This window comes from Populus trichocarpa, chromosome 10 (genome assembly GCF_000002775.5).
Source record: "Populus trichocarpa isolate Nisqually-1 chromosome 10, P.trichocarpa_v4.1, whole genome shotgun sequence".
NCBI lineage: Eukaryota > Viridiplantae > Streptophyta > Magnoliopsida > Malpighiales > Salicaceae > Populus > Populus trichocarpa.
Window position 1 is genome coordinate 21,587,376 of NC_037294.2, and position 14,503 is coordinate 21,601,878.

Genomic DNA, 14,503 nt, shown 5'->3' on the forward strand with positions numbered 1-14,503 from the left:
TCAAAAAATGCAAACAAAACCCAAAATCTAAAATCAACTCAAAATAAAAAATCTTTCTGAGACTAGATTTTTTTTCAAAGTGTTTTCAAGGTTAAAAAAAAAACACATAATCTTAACCTTCTTATTATAAAGAACTTTTTGACACAAAAATCAATCTTTTTGGTTGCCAAAATCTTCCTCGACACAACTTTCTCTCTCTATACCAGAATCTAACGATTATCTCTCTTGTCCACCCAAGAAAGGACTAAAAAAATAAAATAAAGTTTGGTATCAAAATTTATTGTTTTAAATTACAGGGACCAATTAAAAACTGGATAACTTAAAAAAATAGAAGATTAAAATGAACGTTTTAAATAAATTGTCAACCTGACACCTATTTTACCTGCTTTTATTATTTTAGTTCCTATCTTTCAACTCAACCCTCATTCTAAAAAAAATACAATTTGACTCTAATTTAGGCTTAATTATATAAATAAAAAGTTCGAAAATCAAACTAAAAATTTTAAACAAATTACTATTACAATTCATAATGAATTGTGAGATGATAAATATTTAAAAAATTACTATAGTATTTCCCTACATACTTTATTTTTTATCAATTATATAATATATTAGTTTTTTTATTTTTAGGACTATATATATTATATTTTTAGTTCTGAAATTTTGCTCTTTTGAGCTAAAGAACATGATTTTTTTTTTATTTGAACTCACGAGCAAGATTGATTCAGTAGAAATTAATATTCATTTATTATATATCAGAAGTCAGAACAAGTACTATCTCCTATGGTCCATGGCGTTGTTCTGCCAAACCCTTACCAAGGGGAAAAAAAGAAGAAAGAAAGCCTCCATGCTGTCCTCCACTGTTAATTGTGGGAAAAAAGGCACATCCATGCCTTATCGATGAAAGTCATTAAAATTATATTGTTTTATTATTTTTTTTAAAAAAATATTTTTAATTTTTTAAAAGCTAATTGAGATTGTGGGTTAATTCATAAACTACCAGTTTAATTTAAAATTCAGCTCAAGCCAAAATTAATCAGCTGATAAACAGATTTAATAATATTGCTTCAAATGATGTTTAAAATTGTGTTACAGATCATTTCATGCAATCAAAACAGTATGTGGGACAATAAAATAAAATAAAATAAAATAAAAAATAGAAGCTTGGACATCGAAACAACCATCGTCAATGAACCTTCATCTCTCAAACCTTGTAATTTGATATAGATTTGATAAGACATGCAAACCTCCCATCTTTTCACCTAAACAGGACCTCAAGAAAATCCCAGGGTTGCCCTAGCTAGAGTGATGGATCAATCGACAATGATAAAAGAAAAGAACAAGTGACTGATTTCGCCATGAATTTATTTAAGAGAACACAGCCGCTCAACTCGGTTCCTGTTCCTCGTCAAGAAAAGAGTGAAGAATTAAGGTTTTTTTTTTAGTTTTACGTGGGTGTTCGGGCTAGCTTACGCGTATCTCGACTAATTCCACGGGTCCTGAAGTTAACGACCATGTAAATCTCCAGTGGCCATCATATTAGTAACCATAAAGCTCAAATTTAAAACCACAGATAAAACAAATCTCTTGATTTTACCTAAATGGTTAGAATTAAGGTTTGCAATGCTGGGATCTTGCCTGCCTACCAGCCCAATTAACTAAAATCGAGTATCAACTGTTCATGAAAAAACCTACCTTGACGCTTTGTATATCTACCCTATGATATGCTGTGCATAGTGCATACTATATATGATCTTGCAAATGTCTCGTACGATATCTTGTAAGAGCTCGTGTAGTGGAATTGGATATCGATCTTCCCCCATCTCTAGAGTCTAGACCCCACCTCTGAGGTCTGGGCCAAAAGTAGTGTGCAATCGCCTCGCCCATTACCCAAAGGCTCTTCTTCGGGAGCCTCAAAACTAGTTTTGACCTATCAATTATTATTATTTTAACATAATATCATAAGATTAAAGCACCGATAAATTCCCAGAAAACATATAGATTCATTTTTTATTTTTCTTATTTAATTTAAATTCTTTATAATCATCTTAACATGAGGTTGTTAACCCTCGAGATTGGAGAATTGCCAAAAAACAAAAAGTGGACTATTTAAACCCGTACGGAACCATCATTTTGTTTTGTATTTATTATTTAATCCGTGTATTTTCTAATGTGATGTAAAATATTTTTGTAAAAATATTTTTAATTAAAATATATTAAAATAATATTTTTTTAGATTTTTTTTTATTTTAACATCACCGCATTAAAATTATGAAAAAATATTTTAGAAAACATTAATTTAACAAAAACACCCTTATAAAATAAAATTCCTAATCACCAAGAAAGCAACTAACTGCTCTTAATTCCGTGGGCCTATAGGGCCTACTTTTTTCGGCCTTTCACTCCCAGCTAATTGTGCTCCTCTCCGTCATGAACAAAAATAAAATAAATTAAAATGATTATCACCTAGTATTTTTTTCTTTTATTGACTTAGAACCATTGGCATACTTTATTATTATTATTATTATTATTATTATTATTATTATTATTATTTTCCAGTCTCTATTCCCTCCATTGATTTTTTTTACTTTATAATTAGAATGTAAAAAATATTTTAAGATCAGTTTGATATATTGAGACTAAGTTCATGTTTTAAGACCAGATTATTCATATAGAATTTATGAGAATTTTTATTTTTCAATGAAGGAAATCATCTCCAAGTAATGAAGAGCTTGTCACTCTTTGCTCAGAGTTCCTCAACGGCGGGACTGACACTACCGGTGAAATAAAATCAACTGCTGGTGACAGAAAAGTGGACGAAAAAGATGTAGAAAAAACGAGGAGCATTTACATGCAGTAGGTGAAAGAATTGCCACGTAAACCCCCTCCTACATATTTTGTACTAGCTCATGCAGAATTACCGAGCATACAACAATGGCAGGATATATATGGTGATTTACCAATTAATGCAAATGTTGAATTCTACTCTCATGGAACAGGAGAGAATACAAAAGTTTGAACCAATCCCGAAAAATACAACCCGGATCGGTTCATGTCTGGCAGAGAGGATGCCGATACCACAGGAGTGACTGGGGTGAAAGCGATGCATTTTGGTGTAGGAAGGAGGGTATATATGCCCTGGTCTATGGCTGGCCACTGTGCATCTTCACCTAATGGTGGCAAAGAATGGTTCAAGAATTTGCCTATCCACCTTAAAGCAAGTTGGATATCTCTGTGAAGTTGGAGTTTACAGTGGTTATGAAGAACAGCCTCAGCGCTATGGTCAAGCCTAGGGCTTAAGCTGTGACAGGTTAATTATATAATTGATTTCTTGCTTAAAAACGTTGGGGATTTATATAATTTGTTATGTTTGTATATACTTAGTGTTCTTTTTCATTGGTTGATTGATATTGGTGACTGTTGACGTCATTCTTTTTTAATTTTATTGCCTCTTAGGCCAATACTTGGAACTGAATCCGTTTACATGGGAAATTTAAGAATGGGAGTGCTTCCTCAATGTACTTTCTTTATATCTTCTCCCTGTCATGCCTATCCGATGGGCACTGAGATCTTTTGTTAGGTTAATGGAAACCAAAAATAGTCACTTTCTAATCAGCATAATCATGATTTGTGATAAATGACACGAAAAGACATCAATTTCTCATTTTAAAAGGGATAATGGTGAGGGGGGCTTACCTTATCTTTCACCTTTCTGTCTTTTGTTGCCATTTAAAGGTTAACCCTACAGAAATATCTATGCATAGAAAGAATCTCATGAAGTACCTCCAAGGGTTGGTCCAGAAGGGCCTCCAAATCCAATTACGATGCTTCCTCTAATGATAACTCAATTAACAGTTTCACTTTTGTTTCACAAGGAGACAGAGAAGTACAGAACACAGAATGTGACTTTGATGCGTACCTTGAAGAAAACTACTGGCAAGACATAAACCTGGATAGAAAGGTACCAAAAAGCAAGATCAGGTGATGCAGTCAAATCTATATCCTTGGCAACAAATGAGCTGCGTAGTTGCTTTATACGAATGTGGGCATGTTACAATACCTAAAGCAGAAGACATGTTGAGCATATCAGAATTGCATGCCCCACAAGAGTTGCATCATGTGCAGAATCCAATAAAAGAAACATTAGGCAGAAACGATGGGTTATCCATGTGTGTGTGTCTGTGTGCACATACACTGCTACACTAACACTGACAAGGAGAGAGGAAAGTAAGAACTGCTATTCCATTGAACTATTCTTGATCAGATTCTAGTTTACAACTGAAACTAACAAAACTGCCAAGAACTCGACCATGTTGACGGGAAAATGAAAAACAAGTGACTTGTGGAATATTTAGAGCAACAAACTTTCTGGGAGTTGTTCCAACGGCTTATGAATTCCAACTTCTTTCACTCTAAATACTCATATTTGGACTCTCTGATACTGGAAATCCTAATGAATGCAGCTTAAAATTTGACTCTTCAGAAGGATTTAGGGATTTGACGGGCTTTCTACATGCTTGTCTCCTGTGTCTTTTGCAATCTGATTACTCTCGGTTAAGGGGGGTGAATTCTCCCCACATGCTTCATCACCATCAGATGCACAAAGATTATCTTGAATGGTGTCCATCCCATGGCTGTCGTCTGATCTTTGTGAAATCCCATGCCCAGTCAACAAATAGTTATAAGAATGGGAATCAAAGGTCTCTGTGCCATATTGAGAACGGATAGCTGAACTGAACAAGGGTTGCATCGCGCACTTCTTCTCGGGAAATTCACGCAATGATATTCGACACATGGGACAAGTAGAATGCTGTTGCAACCACATGTCTATGCAGGTCACGTGGAAGGAGTGCCCACAGTAGGGGAGAATACGCAATATATCTTTGCCATGGTATTCTGCAAGGCAAACTGTGCACCTGCCACAGACAACAACCACAACTTGTTAACAGAAAAGTGTGAAATAGCAGAATACTACAAAACTGGCATGATGAACAAAACAAATCCCCAAGGACAGCGTCAACTAATATGCTGGGCAGAGGACATGAACATGGTGAATTCAAAACCTAGCTGTTATCTGTCATGACGATCCAATTCCACGTCAACGAGATGCTTCTTCAGAAGCAGGTTGTATAGCATGTAACCAAAAATATAACAAAAATAAAGTTAAAATTAAAGTAAAAATGAGCCAGTTAAAAATAATTCTGAAGAAAGACAGGCATATATCTGTGGGGATTTCAGCAACAAAAAAAAAGAAAAAGAGAGAGGATAAAGCACCAGAAGTATGAGCTTGAATGTGTACAAAAGGTTCAGAAACTGAATCAGTTATGAAAGTTCTATAAAGGAGCAGTGTCACAAACTCAAAAGTATAGAGGAATCATTTTTCTCGAAACTTTTTCTTAGCATCAGACAACTAGGATCAACAAAAAGATGGCTTATGACTGGACAAAATATAAACATGAGAGAAGGTTTGGTTGTTTAGGAGTTGAAGCTTCATTTATGGGTGCACAGATACAAGCAGCTGCATGCCTTTTCAATTCAAATGAATGAAAATTGAGGTCCAACATCCCAACAGAGTGAACACCTTCCTATCGACCCAGATTCTCTTCCCCACGAAGGTCAAAGAGGTTATTGGCACCCAAATTGAACTGATGAATTGTACTAGAAAAAGAGAGAGGAAAAGAAGGCAAGTTTGGGTCCTCCAAAACTGGAACAGAGTAAATCTTTTATTTCAGCATATCTTTCAAATTTTATCAAGGTCAGGCAAATTGGATTCCAAACAGGTCAGGGTTGCTTCCATCAATACTCAAACAACGAAGCCAGCCCTTTTGAATACAGCTGAAACATTTTTTGTCAAGGGGTGAAAAAACAACCAAGAGCATCCATGGTCCAACTCCAGTTAATTAGTAAAGCAACCAGACAATCATATTGGCAGCCCCAACTCAAATTCAATGTGCCTTGTAGAAACCATTTCAATAGTTATTGACCAATCAATCAAGCTTAAGAAGACAGCATCTAAGTTAGAAGTATGGAAAACCGCAAGATGGCTAAATGAAGAATTTTTTGCACAAAGCAAAATTTGGCCCAGTCACATCAGTCCAAACATTTAGCAATAAAAGGTCTCAGAAAACCTCTCAGTCAAACAGAAAATGTAATTAAGAAAATCAAAATCACATTATGAGAAATAGATCCCAGCCCCAAACTCTGCTTACTCTATCTAATATGAAGATAGCCAAAACTAGATCAAAGTCTATATCAGAAGAGAACTAAAGTCAAGTCTTAATTCATAATTCATGGCATGATAAATTATCAATCTTCACACCTCCCCATCCGGCTCTTCACTCCTTTCAAAATTTAAAAGTCAAAAGGCTTTTTAACACAATCATTGGCACTGCACATTCTTCATTGTTATGACAACTTAAGCTGATACCGGTCCAAAGACTATAAAAGTTATCTATATCACACAAAATCATCACATAAAACCCAATACAGAAAACACTAATAAGGAATTATAGCAGGGAAAGAAGAACATACTGAGCATCTTCTGAAGCCGAGAAAAGCTTATCGTTGTACTTCTTGGTTGGAAAGCTAGCTATAACTACAGGCTCAAGACCATGTAAACCTCGTTCCAACTGTAACACGTGTCGAAGAATAACAGTCAAGCTCCAAGACAGTGACAATTACCCCATGAAACAAAACTCTTCAGCATACAAAAAAGTGAAGATTTCATTTTTTAACAAAAAAATTGAGACTTTTTCCTCCTTCACAATAAATATGGATCAGCATCACACATTAGTGTCCACTATGCCGGTTCCAATTTTTGCTAAAGACAATTAATTTGGTGATTTGCTTTCTATGTCCGCAATTAACATATCCAAATTTGAACAAACACAAGAAACTAAACCCAATTGAGAACCAAAAAAAACTTAGAAGCTAAAATCCAACCAGCCCCACTAATACAATTACAAAACCAAAATCCATAAAAACCCACATTAATTTCCACAAAACTAAATGAATAATCATAAATATCCAAAAGAAAAAAGGAAACCCAATTAAGAGATAAAAAATAAAAACTAAAATCCAAATAAACTTGCTCCACTCATACACTTCAAAAACCAAAAACCAACTTCGATTTCAAAAACAAAAGAAAAAAAAACATAGAAAACACATTATAACAATCAACTAAATATAGAAACAGTGCTGAAAACCAATGGAAAGACAAGGAGAGATGCTTACCATGCTAAGATCAGATCTGGAAGCAATACGAAAAGATCGTCTTGATGCATTTAACTGAATCCGAGCACAAATAAGACGAGTGCAAACAAAAACTATAAACATAGTGCTTACAGAAAATCCAATCACTGTCATTACCAAATTTATCCCTGAAGCCATCATTTTTAGACGTAAAGTTCCAATCTTTTTCACTCAATAATATTCAAGAACTCAAAATCAACAAGACCCTTTAATTTTCTCAATCCGTTTACACGATCCATGATCTAATTCTACACTTAGAGAAACAGCAAGTAATAAAGGTCCCGTCTTGAGACAGCAAATAGGAGTGGGAGTTTACAGTGTGATGAACTGATGATACATGTCTCTTCCTCTCTTTCTATGAAACGTGTAAGGAAATAAGAGAGGTAGTTATAAGAGAAGAAGCAGAAAAGTAACTGTCTGTTTTATTGTTGAAGTGACTGAAAAGGAATCTCTTTTAGTGAGAGAAGATGAGCTCATGTTTGGTGTCGAGAGAGAGGGGAGGGAGGGCAGGGGAGGTGGGGAGAGTTTCAGGGAAGAGATTTATGGAAGATTACGGGATCTAATCATATTACAAAACAAATAAATGGTGTGGCATTTTGCACTGTACACACAGACTGAATGTACTGTGGACTGTGGCAGTGCCCGGGCGATTTTGCCCTTAATGAGTCTGTGCATTTTATCTCTTCTCTGGGCCTGTTTTCGTCTCTTCCTCTCACTCTCTTCATTTCATGTCTCTGCTCGGTTCCTTCGTTTTTGGCAGAGAGAACGACGGGCTGTATGGCTCACGGCTGCTCGGTCGGGCCAGGATGCCGGTTCGTGGGCTGGCTTCGGGTCGTTCTTGGTGTTTGATGAGGTATGATTTCGCCCCCTTCTTTGTGCCAATTTCTGCTTTCTCTCGGTTTCTTTGCATTGGGTTCTTCGGTTCGTTTTTTTTTTTTTTTTCATTTTGTCCCCTCTTCTCACTCGATTCATCTTCTTTCTGGTGTGGGTGTTCAGTAATTGATTGTATTTTTTATTTCTCTGGTCTGGATATTCAGCAATTGATTGGGTTTTTTGGATTGCTCATTGTCTGTGTGTTCGGTTTTCTTGGGTTCGTGCTCGGGATGCTTGCGTTTGGTCGTTTGTGTGTGTTGGGGGGTGGGTTATTGGTTCAATTAGGTTCGGGTTGGGTTGATCGATGGTTTGGAGGTGGTTCAATTCTCGGGTAAACATAGTCCTTGGTTGGTTTGATTCGGATGCTCTCGGTTTGGTTTGATTGGCTGTTATTTGTGTTGATTTGGGCTCATTGCTCTCGGTTTAGAGCTTAACATAAAATGAATTGATTATTGAGTTGGTTTTTGCTCTCGGCTGATCACTTAATTTTTTATTCGGTTGCTTCGTTCTGCACCTCAACATCCCTCTATTTTGCGCTGATGTACAAATTGTATAATTAGCACTCTTTTGTCATCTTTTGTGACACTATGTATATACCAAAAGATGTAACCTATGTTTACAAAAGAAACTCTTTTATATTATAGTTCTAAACTTTTATATTATAAGTTTATCGTTTTTAATGTAATTTTATAATATTATATACGCAGCAATGCCCCGCGGCAACGCGCGGGCATATAGCTAGTCTATGTATAGATCGCGTGTGTGTGATTTTTTTTTTAAAACTCAGATGGTGATCAATTTTTTAAAAGAAAAAAAATATACACACAAAAACAAATTGTTATTTTTTTTATTTTTCAAGTGATGAATTAATATTTTTATTTTATTTTATTTTATTAATATATGTACTTTTGAACCAAATCATACGTAACGGCTAACATCACTATTATGCTAAAGTGATAGTGTTGTTTATTTTTATGTTATTTTATTTTGAACTAATTGATTTTTTTTAATAATAGTATTTATGAAAGGTTAGTTTTTTTTTTATCATGAAAATGAGGTGATTTAAAACATGTGCGTTGAGAATAAGTAATTCATCACCATTTATCAAAACTTTTATGAAAAAAAAAAGCCTATATATATAATTTTACAAATTGATATCTCAATCCGCAAAAATAAAATAAAATTATCACTCCCCTTGCAAATGCTCTTTTTATTATTGAGATTTTTCTCATAGCTCTTTTGTTTATTTAGGGTAGATATTTTTAACAATTAAGATATGTTATTAGGTCATTATTTTTTTTATGGATTTAAGAGTATATCTTAGAATAAATTTTTTAACGTTGATTTTAAGATTTAAACTTAGAAAAGAAATCTAGAGAAGAAGCACCTACTCCTAATATAAGATTTACAATAGCATCATAGAATGAAATTATATCTTCTTTTTTTCATTTTCTATGAAAAGAAGGTTTTTGCTATCCCTTTCTCCTTTCTCCTTTAGAAAAGAAATACATATGTCATAATAATTGACAAAGAGTCTTCCAAAGAAGAGGGACATGGTTACCCAGCAAAGGATATCTTATGCGAGGAGACATGATCATCACCTAACAAAGGAACAGTGAGGTCTTGGATTGGATGTTGTGGCAGTGTGTTTTCTCAAGTCAACAACTGCTGGAGCTTGCTACGAAAATCTGTGAAAGGAACAAAGATCAATCAATTTATTTATTCATTTTTTGGTCGAGAAACCTTCAGATATATGCTTAATGCATATCAGAAACAACAAAAATCATCTGGGCTCTTCTTGCTCTCTGATGACAAAAGGGGGGGAATTAATAATAATTTACTCTCCAATCTATATTTCAATTAAAAAGGATATATATGCATGTAAGTATATCCATTACAATGACGTACACCAAGATATTTCATGTCAAGTTGCCAATTGATGAGGAAAAAGAAAAGAAAAAGAATAGTAATTATTTTCCATTTTCATTCTCAAGATATTTCATGTCAAAGTTGCCAGTACTCTACAAAAGCTCCCATGTCAAAACCCTCCTCTCATCCACGTAAAAGATGGTGGAAATCTTGCTATACATGACAAGGAGTGATGGTAAGAGTCGAGTTATTCGGATTTTTTTTTTTGGAGTCGAGTAGTTTGAAATATTAAATTAAATATCTGATCATTTAAGATCAAGGCTAGCTAGGGTGAAACTAATTTGTGGGAATGGCGTGATATCCTGGTTGATGAAGTCAAGAGGCCATTTGGATAGAGATGTGTGGCATGAAAGAGACCATTTGGATAGGTTAAGGCACTGGCTAGCTAGCCAGAGGGCTTTCAACAACCAAAAATCAAAGTCAAAAGAGATAAATACAAACACACAAACACAAGTCAGAGTGGTTTGATTTCATGGTTTCATGCGTGCATGGTTAACTACCATTTTGATAGTGATTCCTAAACAATAAAACAATTATAAGTTAAGCATCATGGAGAGGAGGAAAGGAAACTGAGATATAATTATTAAGTCAAGGATTTGTTCTGTTTTCTTGGAAGAAAGTACGTAGCAATATTCACACTCGTTATTGGTAAAGATAATACTAGGTAGAATAGCTTTCAAACAACCAAGATATTAAAGTCAAAACTGTTATAAAATAATATAAATTAAATCTTTAATTTTATTTAATAGTTTAAGTTTATGGATTGAGATAATTTTTTGATGTAGTTTTGGAGATTTATTGATCAAACGATCATAAGTTCGAATTAAAAAATAATATAAATTATATTTTGAAATCTTACCTAATATTTTAATCATTTTGGGTTGAGATGATTATTTGACATAAACTATATAAAAAAAAATCAAAAGTTTATTAATGTGAAAAAGAAAGTTTGTCGATGGCAAGAAGGTTAACCATCATAGTTTAAATTTTACTTCAGATTGTGAGTAAGATTTTCGCTTATTTGATAGCCTTGTTATAGCTAGATAGTATTAATCAGATCAACTTGTCGGATCAGTTTAGATTTTATAAAGTTATTTTTTAAATTTATTTTTATAACAGTTTAGAACAAGAAGATGTTGAAAAAAAGCACAATGGATCATGAGGTTTCTTTTTCTTTGTTTTTCCTCCATTGATTTTGATCTTAATAAACTAAAATTTAACGGACCTAAAAATCCTCTAAAAATATCTCAATGGGCTCGGGATGCCACGCTCGAGCCTAGCTATTTCCAAGGTGCATGGGTTCGAGCATCATAACCCGAGACCATGTTGGGTGGATGCCCAATGTCGGGTGTGCTGGGCATGCACCCCAACACCCACATGGGCTCGGGCTACCACACCCTAGCACAATTATTACCAAGGTGCATAGGCTCGAGCATGGTAGCATGGGTCCAGGTTGGGCGCACGTCCAATGTTGGGTGTGCTGCACGTGCACCCCAACACCCACTTGGTAGCTCAAGCCCAACGTGTTTGGATCCAGACAGTGCGTATAGATCTATTTTTCACCTCTAATAGGCTCCGACACCTTGTCCAAAACCAATACTCATTTGAGAATTTTTCTAAAACCCCACGCGAGTCCCTCGATATTTTACATTGATCCAACACGTATTATTTTGAGTAAAATATAACTCAAAATATTACAACGATAAAATCACACTTTAGCCCCTCTTCTCCACAAAAAGACAAAACTCATGAGTTATAAATATCTCTTGAATCATTCAAGCTCAAGGTTCACAATCTCTTTACTCTTAATTATTTTAGTATGTATATTTTCAGAGTCTATCTATGATCTATGATATCATTGCACTTTCTCTCTTTAAAAAAATATTTAATTAAGTATCTGAGAGTCCTTAAATCTACAAAAGAGACTTTTTGCAGCTATCAGTCACCTTGGCTTATTTGACATCATCAACTACTAGCGACCAACCACCTAAGCTTTCCATATTAAGCCACCAAACACCTTAAGAAAGGATAATATATCAAATTACTTGAATTAGAAGATAAACCGATTATCCTCTATATAAATCTTATTCTTAAACTACTTGGATATTTTAGAATTTCAACGGATTTTATAATACGAAATTGAAATGCTCATATATGTGTGTGTGTGTGTGTGATTTTTTAGTATCAAAGATCGTCCTACGAGACTAGCTATAAACACACGTAAAGTTACCAAACTTCTATGAATTTTAAATTGAGATTGAGATTATGAATCCAACAAATTTTTAACTTTACCTTTGCAAGTTGATCAAACTTGAGGCCAATGATACAAAAGGTGGTGATGGGAAAAAATATGTTAGTGAGATTCTTTTTCTATGTCAAGATTAAGAGTGGGTTTTGGTTTGGTAGTGGAGTGGCTTACTTTGCCCCTTATAATTTCTCTTACTTTTTTACTTTAATCTTTACACTTTTCATTTATTTATTTTAATTCAATCGTGATTGTATTGATTAATTCCTCTTTTTTTCTGTTTAGTATTTGTCTAGTTTTATATATTAAGTTGATAGTTTGTACTATAGTTATTATATTTGATATGATCCATTAAGTAGATTTGGAATTTGACTCAGACGAGTCTATCTCTTTGTAATATCATTATACTTTCTGAGTTCTCAAATCTATATAAAAAATATTTTATAACTACTAGCCACTTTAATTTATTAGATACCATCAGCTACTGGCTATCTAGACTTTTTATATCAAGTCACTGAATATTTTTTATTGGGAAGAATTGATAAAATTATTTGAACTAAAAAATAAACTGATTATTCACCACTGGAGACTAGAATCCAACAAATTTTAAGTATTTTATACGTGATATTGTACAGATTTTCAGGATTTAAATTATGACCTTCGGGGATAAAAGGCAAGTGTTACCTTCATGGATCAGAGCACAAAATTATCCTTTCAGGATTAGAATCTTCAGGAAATATTTTTTTAAATTGCTCAAAAGAAGCCTGGATAAAGAAAAATAACCCACATAAACTGTGACAAATTAATGACAAGCATGGAGCTCCACCAGCAAAAGCATCTTGTTTCCATGGAGCTACCCTCCCTGGGTCGTAGATGCCTAGGTGGTCTTTTTGGACATGTGGTTAAATGAGAAAGACAACTAAAATAAAGAGATCATTACACTATGACTTGGATTTGAGAGATAGTGCCATTGCAATTTCCTTGATAGCTAGCTTGGTACCCATAAGTACAAGTTGGTGCCTGTCCATATATATATATATATATATATATATGATGATGATGATGATCCCTGTCTGTCTGGTAAGTCCTTAACAAGTTGATTATATTACAAATATTATGGTTAAAAAGCTCAGAGTCAAGTTGTCAACTTCACCTTTGCAAGTTGTTCAGACCAATGATACAAAAAGGTGGTTATGGGGAAAAAAATATGTTAGGGAGATTCTCTTTCCATGTCAAGGCACTAAGAGTGGGTTTTGGTTTGGTAGTGTAGTGTCCTTTGCCCCTCTTAATTTCTCTTACCTTTTACTTTAATCTTTACACTTTTTATTTATTTTTTAATTCAATTATGATCGGATTGATTAATTTTTTTTTTAGTATTTATCTAGTTTTATATCTTAAATTGATTGATAATTTATACTATAGTTATTAAATTTAATTTGATCCATCGAGTTGATTCAAAACTTGACCCGGATTAAATTTTAGTAATTTGGTTCAAATCTAGTTGGGTCAACTTTAATAAAAAAAAATTTTAATAAAAAAATATTATTTTAATATAAATATTTGACTTGAATTGATTTAATAACTCGTAAGTAACTCAATTTTTTTTTAGATGAGTTATTATACTGGGTCTGACAAGTATTGTTTATATAGGAAAAAAAACTCTAGAGAAAAGCTCTAGACTTAATTACTTGATTGCTTTATTATTTATTTTTCAAGTTTATCTTATGGGTTAATAATTGTTTTTCATGGATGAAAATCCCGATTTTGGACTCACAGTGGAGGGCATACACTAATGGTTTGATTACATGATTTGGGTTAAGATAACAAAACAAATTAAGAAAAATTACAAAAAAAAAGAGAAAATAAATTAAATGATTGTCCTTCACTTGTCAAACTGTTAATTAATCCTGCTTTGACAGATTTTTTATAACCCATTTATAATCTCAATTATCAGCTAGTTTTTCTCCGAAAAGTTTGTTTATTAAATAAAATTATCCTCTAAGTTCATGGCGGGGCTGAATAATAATACGCACTCATGAAGGAATGAGCCCACTTTGATCGTGGATTAGTGTCAATGGAGGCATTGAGCCCACTAACGAGCTTGATGTTTTCGTAGAAAGCTGTGCACACATGACTACTTCTACTTGTGGCATCATTGCACAATATATATATATTTCCCACAATTTTTTAATTTTAATTTTAATT

At 33.8% G+C, this 14,503-nt stretch overlaps 1 protein-coding gene and 1 pseudogene across 1 annotated transcript; one reads left to right on the forward strand and one right to left on the reverse strand.

Annotated features, from left to right (window-relative positions):
- The first annotated feature begins 1,358 nt into the window (after window positions 1-1,358).
- Window positions 1,359-3,300, forward strand: LOC18102768 (cytochrome P450 77A4-like; annotated as a pseudogene).
- Window positions 3,301-4,222: 922 nt separating this feature from the next.
- On the reverse strand, window positions 4,223-7,808 carry LOC7477186 (RING-H2 finger protein ATL8). The gene is made up of 3 exons (XM_002315417.4): window positions 7,234-7,808; window positions 6,532-6,629; window positions 4,223-4,916 (listed from the first exon to the last, which is right to left on the reverse strand). Exons 1-3 carry the CDS (start codon window positions 7,390-7,392, stop codon window positions 4,490-4,492), a joined length of 684 nt encoding a protein of 227 aa, XP_002315453.1. The 5' UTR covers window positions 7,393-7,808; the 3' UTR covers window positions 4,223-4,489.
- Window positions 7,809-14,503: the final 6,695 nt, after the last annotated feature.

What these genes read in the sequence shown, in the direction of transcription:
- LOC7477186 (XM_002315417.4), bottom strand. Translation starts at nt 7,392, where the DNA reads ATGATGGCTTCAGGGATAAATTTGGTAATGACAGTGATTGGATTTTCT. An exon ending in CCAGATCTGATCTTAGCATG is followed by an intron (nt 6,630 to 7,233) that starts GTAAGCATCTCT and finishes CACGTGTTACAG; the next exon opens with TTGGAACGAGGTTTACATGG. An exon ending in TCGGCTTCAGAAGATGCTCA is followed by an intron (nt 4,917 to 6,531) that starts GTATGTTCTTCT and finishes TGTCTGTGGCAG; the next exon opens with GTGCACAGTTTGCCTTGCAG.